General features: G+C 40.0%; 2 protein-coding genes across 2 annotated transcripts in view; one reads left to right on the top strand and one right to left on the bottom strand.

Annotated features, from left to right (window-relative positions):
* The window catches only part of LOC140935659 (uncharacterized), a 6,633-nt gene extending 1,994 nt beyond the window's left edge, over nt 1–4,639 (bottom strand). Inside the window, exons 1-3 of the mRNA XM_073385229.1 lie at nt 4,478–4,639; nt 1,627–1,794; nt 188–340 (exon numbers count right to left, since the gene is read on the bottom strand). Coding sequence (XP_073241330.1) covers nt 188–340; nt 1,627–1,794; nt 4,478–4,583 — 427 coding nt within the window. The 5' untranslated portion in view covers nt 4,584–4,639. The remainder of the gene's footprint in view (nt 1–187; nt 341–1,626; nt 1,795–4,477) is intronic.
* LOC140933545 (annexin A5-like) overlaps nt 1–9,108 on the top strand; it is a 330,251-nt gene that overhangs the window by 226,936 nt on the left and 94,207 nt on the right. The window lies entirely within an intron of this gene.

Genomic DNA, 9,108 nt, shown 5'->3' with positions numbered 1-9,108 from the left:
CAATTTGTTTCATTCTTGGACTGTTTGCAAATTATATTTTCTCTACAATCACTCAGCCTTTCCCACAAGGTCATATGAATGTGCCCTTAAGTTAAATGATTTGTTTGATTTGAATGATAAATTTATTAACGGGAGCTTCACTTTTAGCCCTGGCTATATCTATATATTATCATTTAATGGTACTTACGTTTGTTTAATGGTACTTGTTTCAAACATTTCCCGTTTAATAGTTTGTATCCTCTACGACATCTGCGAATACAGGTGCCTTTGGAAAGCACATAGCCGCGATCACAAACGTAACAAGAACCTCTTACACATTTCTTGCAATTCTTGGTGCATGCTAAGGAAAAATCAGAAAGAAAACTTGTTTCAAGGATAAAGGGTAAGAACTGATACATTAAATTACCGTGATGACTCTCTAAAATGCTAAAAATCGGAAAACAATTTCAGCAGGAACTGATACCGACTTTAATTTACAGTAGACTCACACTTCGTAATTTAAGTCCTTCAATACGAGAAAATGGAGAGCTTTTTTCATTCTGACGTTTAAATGTATGAAATTCATATATTCATCGTTTGCAAACAGTTATGTTTTATTGGAAAGGAGAACAAAAAGAATAAGGCTCAAATAACGGCCGAAGCTTAACCCGGTTTCCATAGCATGAAGCGGCGACTAGGAATGCTACCCCCCTGGATGATTTATTCCGCTTTATAACTTCCCCCGGCCACCGCTTACGATCTAATGAAAACCAGATTGTCGGATTTGCCAATGGAAGCAGAATAAACCAATCACAGTGCTCCATCTAAGCCATTGTGTTTGGCTTATTCTTTCGCTTCAGCTTGTGACTGCGCAAGCTACAATAGTTTACACTAGATTGTAAGCGACAGGGTCATACACAAAATAGAAGACTAGTACTCTCTTTGACTTTATAACTTGAGTACAGTAAAAACCCACGACTAAGAGCCTGGTTTTTAGGAAACTGTTAGGCCCTCTCTATACAAGAAGCTGTTTAGTCTAAAATTTGAAACAGGTTCTTATTTTCTAAATTAAAATCCATATAAAAAATTATATACAATTAGGTAAAAAGATAAGTTAACATTCATGATCCTTACAGACGACAAAAAGGCACTTTGTCACTCCAACTGCAATATAATGATACGCACATTTTATTCAATGAATAAGCTGAATATATATACCACTAGATGCTCTTAGCTGTAATGCATTTTTCTTTAGAAATGAAGAACCTATTTAACAAACTAGTAAATAGCCAGGCTAAATTTGTTTTACTTACCATTTATGTATTGTAAGAACCTGTTTAGGCTAACTTGGAAAAATGCAGGTTTTACTGTATCAGGCCTTTCTTAGGGGTTAGGAGAGAGGAGATTGAGATTTGAGGGGGGTTAGGGGGAGAACTGAGAGAGAAAGGAAGGCGTTTGTTCCACTCGCTTTCTCCCCTTTTCGCCTCTCTCTTTGCTGTTTTCGCCTCTCTCTTCGCCCTTTCCCCCAAATGCCTGATACTCAGGCTACTCTGTTTAAGACTCTGCCGTTTTGATTTTCCCTAGTCTGATAACGATTCTGACTGCGGCGTAGTTGCAAGTGGAAACTTAAATACGACTTATACGAACCTCTGACACACGTTGTTTTGCTGACTTGCGTGTGTGATAAAGGACAGTTACGTGCACAGGCAAAACCAAGAGGCGCTTCTACGCGTATGAATCCCTCGTTACACTGATCACATGTTCGCACATTTAAGCACTTAGGCTTCTTGCAATTCCATATGAAGCACCTGTCGACTAACAAAATGAGGGGAGAATGATAAAAATAAAGTCAATAAACACGGATACATTTAGAGAAAGTTTCTTTCATCATGACTCGAGAGCTGAGTTAATCTGTCTTCGATGATTTCCTGACCTATTATATGCCCTTTTTTGTCAACTGACTTCCCTCGCGGGAGCCCCTTTAGAACGGATCTATAACGGAAACCTCGTTAGTGGGAGTTATAGAAGTACATTACAATCGCACGGAGCTTGGAAAAAAACAAGAAACACAAAACGACAAAAGAAAAAACAATCCCAAATTACGCACAAGTGAATTTCGTCTCTCTGCTTTCTCATGGCGCCCACTGCCGAGTTCGCAGATTTTCCGTTTTGTCTTATAGTCAGTGAGGCGCGCAAAGTACTTTTGAGTGAACATAGGCCTGTAATCTGGCATCCACAGAAGAGCTAAGGAAAAGAGATCTTTTCCGTAGCTGGGGATGATATGTATTGTGGTCCGGGGGAGAGGGAGAAGGGTAGGAAAATTCGGCAATTATTTTTAAGTAAGGATTTTTTGGGTTATTCAAAACAATCTGAAGATTCGTGGTAGTGCCCGCACATTCCGGCCGCGTAGTTCTGCGAATAAAGTAGAACCAAACTTGTTCTGCTTTCTAGAAATTCGGCATGGGATATTTTTAGGGGGTAATTTTTGGTCCAGAGATTTTTGGGGGGTTTTATTGGAAGCCGTAGGGATTTCTTTTGCAGTGGGTTTTGATTTTTGCTCCCATTCGATTATAACCGTCACTTGAAATCCGGAGTACTCCCGCCCCCTGGGCCACAGAAGAAAAGCCAAGGGAAAGAAATACATCCTTCGTAGGTGGGGTTGGTATGTCGTATGGTGTAGGATTCGCTCGTAGAAACAAGTCATAAAGCCTCGAGGGAAATGTGAGAGGAAGATCTTATCTCTAAGCTTTAATTGCTTTCAGCGAACCAGTTCCAGAACCTACGCAAAGAATCACGTGCAATTGCGATTCATACTACTAGATCCTGGCTACACTGCCCGAGCGATATGATTTCCTCGCGGGGATGTAAAGACCTGCTAACATTGTCTCATAAAATTCTTCTTCTCGAACGAGCATTATGATCAAACATGGCGATCGACGATCAGAACTTTATTCCTCGGGGAAAGTTATACTGGCAAAATTGACGTCAGTTCGCTTATGTATATATACTGGTGAAAGCAATTTTTTAAAATAACCTAACGGATTCAGTTTTATATTTCGAAAATATTGTTAGTACCACAGGTGGCTGATCGCCAACCTTCACACCCTTCAAAGGCTTCAGGGCCAAAAAGACACCCTGTTTGACGAGACGCTTAATAGTGAAATTGAATACCTTGTTTAAGACTAAAGGGAACAACCGTATTCTGTTCAGTGGCACGTTACTCGTGCCCCCAGCCCTCGGGACACACGTAAGCGGCAAAATTGCATCCGAAAGCCCGCGGGGATACTCCTGGGAATTCCTGGTGCGGTTTGCTCCCGGTTCTCCAAATCCTGACTCTACTCAGGGGCACCCAACGGCAATTTTCGGGAAAATATCTGTTCGGAAGACGATTTGAGAACTAGAATTTTCGGAACATTTGTTGTAAAATTTCTTGCTTGCCTGCCTCTCCTAGGATTTTCGAACATCTACAAAATGGTATAATTACCCATTTTAAACGGATATTTACCCTGAAAAAGGCCACCTAGAATTTTCGGGAGCCTTTTCCTGGCTGAAATTTTCGAAAAGGTAAGTTTTGATCGGTATAATTTTCGGATCACTAGACTTTCAGCTAGGAAATCCGAACAGATGAAAAGTTTTTAGAGGATAAAAATATGCCTATACCTACCGTTTAAATACTAAAATACGTTCAACAATGCTATGTGAAGTGGTTTTGAACTATATCCTCGTTGGGTGCCCCTGTCTACTTCAGACAAGAAAGTGTCATTTTCAAGAAAATATTTCTTAAAATCCATTTCGAATTCGCGTACTTCTCTTTCTTTCTCAGGGTGGGTTTGCACTGTCGCGAAATTTTAACGTGCGTGTACACGCACGTAAATTTTTCTCGCGGAAATATACTAGAGGCAAGAGTGTCGAGCTTAGACGTGAAGTTGAGCGAGGTTCAACTTTTATGTTTACGCGCGACATTTCATACATTGAAAAATTACGCGACAGTGGAAATCCATCCTAACACATTTGGAATTGAAAGGATGAATACGTTCATACAGTCCTGTAGTTCCCTCGAAAACCGTACCCGATTCCGGGCCAAAACCGTTTTCAGACCAAAACGGCGCAAAAACTCTACCCGGCGGATTGAAGACAGTCCATTTCTTCATAGCGTAGTAATTGCAACTCTGAGGGACGATTTCTTCAATCTTCATTCAATCTCTTTACGCACAAAGGCCCGACTGGACTTTCAAAAGGTCCTTTGTCGGATTAGATATGGCGCGGGACGAAGGTCGACCTCTCGCGACTTCGTCGCTGGCGGTTGCCGCTTCGCCGCCAAACAAGGCTCGCTCCGCTCGGCAAGAGGTCGACTCGTAGCAAGTCTAAGGCCCGATACGTTTGTTGGTCGGGAGTGACTTGGAAAAGACTCTAAGATTCTGCTTAGAAAGAGTATTTAGGAAAGTATTTACACTATCGGCAAAAAAGACGACAAGATTGATCATTATGATAGACGTACCTCTTGTTTTTTTGAGTCCATATTTACCTCCTCTCTGCGGTTTACGTCGTCTACAGTCAACAGAAAGAACAAGGCCCAGTAAAACAGCTAACAACAAAATCTTCATTGTTGCTGATGTTTATACTGCTTCGCGATGTTTTTGTCTGAGGTATAAATCTTGTTATGACGCAGTTAAGTTGAAACCCCGACAGCGAGCGGTATAAAGATTGTTGCGATCAGTGGATGATATCTGACTCCGGAAGTGCTTCTCTTGTTTCGAAATAGAAAGAACAGTGAACTGGCTATTGGCTCCATTGGATGGAGCCCAGGGGGGGTACTCCCATACATTACCTATACCGGTATGTGCCGCCCAACGGGGTCGTGATTTTGAAGCTCCTGATTTAGAACGGGGTATCCATTTCAGAGGCGTTTTCTAGAACGGGATATAATATTTCGAAAGTACGAAAGCTCCAGTTTTGTAAGCAGCCATTTCACTTTTTTATTCAAGAACAGATTGCTTTTAAAAATAAATAAAAAATACGGGCTCCTGGGTTCAATGCATTAACAAGCAAACTGTTGTACTCTTGTTGCACCCTAGAACGGGGTATAAAAAATTGGCCCATTTCTAGAACGGGGTATCAATTTTAGGGGAAATTTTTTTAGAACGGGGTGCCAATTTGGAGTCCCCGGCGGCACATACCCGCCCAAAAAATACCCAAGTGCCCCCCCCCCCCCCGGGATGGAGTCGCATTTCCACGACTGGGATTGACTATAATGGGGTTGCATTTTCAGTAAAGCTACTAGAAACAACAACTCAAACCGCACTCTGTTTGTCATCACGTATAATCCAGCTCTTCCTAACGTTTCCACCACTGTCCGAAAAAATATAAACATCCTCAATCATCCAATCGCTGCTAGCCTGTTCCAGGCTCCGAGATAGTGTTGAAAAGTCGTTCAGTAAAAAGAAATGTGAAACGCGCGGGGGCTGGGGAGAGACATTTTTCTCGCCGCCACCGCCCCGTTTCCCAAGTCCAACGCGCGTCTTATTTTTTTAAAATACGTCCGCACTATACTATCTGAGAGCCTGGAACAGGCTAATCGCTGCAGACAAATATTTCCGTCTCCACCCATGGTTGCTTTTAAAAGGAGTACCAACCTTCGTGACCTACTTGTTAGAAGCACTTTACGTGATTGCAGCATACAACTTAACTAGAAAAACCATCTCCCCGCGTTTCAAAATGCATTAATCCACGCTGCCTTACCTGTCCGTTTTTAAAGCAAAGTCTAGCCAGCTACACTTTCTCCTCCACCAAAGAGAAACGACGTATGCATGACCCCTTAAAATGTAAATCCAAAAACCTTATCTCCCTTTTTGAATGCAAAAAAAGGCAGCAAACAGTACATTGGGGGGACCAAGCGCAATCTCCACGAACGCTTTGGGGAGCATTGCAGCTCCATTCTCAACTATGGCCATAGGATAATTTTTACATAGCACTATTTCTTTCTTGGGTTTAACAACAAAACGAAATGATAGTTGTTGGCATTTTTGCACGCTTCAGTTAGCTAGTTATCTCGTCCTAACATGGCCGTTGTTGAGGGAATATACAAAGCCACGTGTTAGTAATCATCAAATCTCTTCGGTTTTTAATCCAATTTCTTAGGTGTTTGATGTTTGAAATTATTGGAAATTAGAAATCTATTTCAAACAAAAGAAGATTTAAGTTGAAGGTACAATACGAGGGAATACACTTTACTCCAGCCCATAACGAGCTCAGCCCTTAGAAGCTTTGCATAAAAGGTTAAATTTGCGCCCCTATCCCACTTCCTAAGCTGAAAAGGTAAATAAATTTTTATTAGTCTGTTCCGGGCGTTCCAATAGTGGTCAGCACTACCCAGTCACTGCTTTTCCTGCTTATATCTCTTCACACCTTCCCCCAATCTGACCGCCTGGAGCAGGCTAAATGAATAGAAAAAGACGAAAAATCCCGTTAGACTGGACCAGGCTCTTGGTTGCCTGAAATTGTAACTCAAGAAACAGCAATATAGCTCCATTCAAATTAGTTGACCAACACGAACTCAGTCAGCAGTCAAACTTCTTTAAGGTGACTCGACCCAGTTTTTTTTAGGGGGTACCATCCTACTTTGAAGCTCTCTGGTATCCCCACCTTTACTTTTATCGTAAGTCTAACACATAGAATGGATAACATATAGATCAATCTACAATATACAGGACAATTCGGATTAATATTAATCCGTGGATTATAATAATAATAGATTATAATATGGTTATTATTATCCGGTAATAGATTATTATAATCCAATAATAGATTATTATAATCCAGCAATAGATTATTATAATCCAGTAATAGATTAAGGCACGGCAAAAATTGGAAGGATTAGATTCTTATTAATAATAATCATCCGGATTAATATTAATCTCTATTATAATCCAGATCAGAGCTATGACAGACAAACTGCAGACATTACACGCTGAACAAGGGACTGACGGCACATAACACTGATCACATCAGTCACACGATCACTTGTATATGTTAGAGCTGGTAGCGATGTTGAGCCTAGAAGTAAATGAAAAGGAACGAGCGCCTCTGGGCCAGCGAATCCGTGCGGTGGGCATGTGTTTTTACAAAAAATTTAGTTGCAACTGTATTACCAGCAGAGCTGAGACAACTGCCGACTTCTGCTACTAAAATATAATAACGTATAATAAGGAGTGCGGTTATTGACTGAATGTAATTAAGAGTTTTGTTCACAAACTACTAGCACAAGTAGCAAATTCGTCGTGGTTAGAATAGAATATTTTCTTTATTGAGAGACTTGTACAAATTTGAGCTATGTGGGATTATATTTATCAGATTAATATTAATCCTAATCGTTTAAGGTACGGCTCAAAGCTCAGTTATGGATTATAATAATCTATTACTGGATCTAATATTAGGATTAATATTAATCTGATTAATATTAATCCTACATAAGATTAATAGTAATCCTAATTGATCAATGCACGGGTCAAACCTCAGTAATGGATTATAATAATCTATTACTGGATTATAATAATCTATTACTAGATTATAATAATCTATTACTGGATTATAATAATCGTTAGGATTAATATTAATCCGATTAATATTAATCCGAGTTGTCCTGAATATAACATAAAATTTTTGGCGATCGGAGTAAATGTCACGTGGTTATAATGCCACGCCCCTTTGAGGTCTGAGTCGAAAATCTGCTGTTGCCGGCATTTTTACGTGAAAATCTCTCGGCTACACATAGTGCGCATTAGTGCCTTGCGCTGAACAGCGTTTCACCAAAATCGCAAAGACCCAATTCGAGAAATTCAGCGGTTTCCAAATTTAGGTCATAATTTATGCGAAAATGATAAGCAAACTTTACTCTATTGTTTCTAGTCTGTCATTTTACAGCATTCTTGTTCAGCACGCGTGCAATGACCACGCTTGGCTGACTTCTGAATGCTCACCGAGATATGATAATTTAGTATAAGAAAATAGAAGGGATTCCCGTCACGAGTTGGTTTAATTATTGGCTTGCATTAAACCTATGAAAAAATGATATTTTTTTAATAGTAAGTAGATTTAGTGTGTAGCACTTCTTGATTTTTTTGCAAAGGCACAAGAGGCACGAGAATTGATTAAAAATTGTGTGTTAAACCTCTATGTATCACGCGGTGGCCTGTCTCACTGTACCAAAATTATCATATTCCGAAGTCAGCCAAGCGCGGCCATTGCACGCGTGCTGAAAAAGAATGCTGTATAATGACAGACTAGAAACAATAGACAACTCCCAAAGCACTAACTCAGCCAAAACGCTAAAAATCTTCAATGTTTACTCAAGTTTGGGCTTATAAAAGATAATGTCACAGTTTTTCAATGACCATGAAATTCAGAGTCCGGGTAGTTAGTTAATCAATTGTGGCGCTGAAAAAATTTGAAGGAAAAAAAACTACGAATTTTTAAGAAAATGCTTTTTTTGTGAGATTGACTCTTAAACGCTGACAAACGTCAACAAATAGCGAAAGCTATAATTTCTATATGTTTGCTTTGCTCGAAATCGCGCGCATTTACAAGGCCCTAAATTGTTTTGCTGACTTGCAAGGACCCATCTGTTATAACGATCCCCAAAATAAAGAGATAAATCATATAGTTTATTAGATATAATCCGTGTAAAGTTTGCTTATCATTTTCGCATAAATTATGACCTAAATTTGGAAACCGCTGAATTTCTCGAATTGGGTCTTTGCGATTTTGGTGAAACTCTGTTCAGCGCAAGGCACTAATGCGCACTATGTGCAGCCGAGAGATTTTCACGTAAAAATGCCGGCAACAGCAGATTTTCGACTCAGACCTCAAAGGGGCGTGGCATTATAACCACGTGACATTTACTCCGATGGCCAAAAATTTTATGTTATATTGTAGATTGATCTATATGTTATCCATTCTATGTGTTAGACTTACGATAAAAGTAAAGGTGGGGATACCAGAGAGCTTCAAAGTAGGATGGTACCTCCCCAAAAAAACTGGGTCGAGTCATCTTAATACGGACACCAAAGGGACAGAACCAAGTGTCCGCTTTACAGAGGTGTCCGTATTATAGAGGTAGGGAATGTGTGATTT

This window comes from Porites lutea, chromosome 4 (genome assembly GCF_958299795.1).
Source record: "Porites lutea chromosome 4, jaPorLute2.1, whole genome shotgun sequence".
Classification (NCBI taxonomy): Eukaryota; Metazoa; Cnidaria; class Anthozoa; order Scleractinia; family Poritidae; genus Porites; species Porites lutea.
This window is presented reverse-complemented; position numbering and strand designations above follow the sequence as displayed.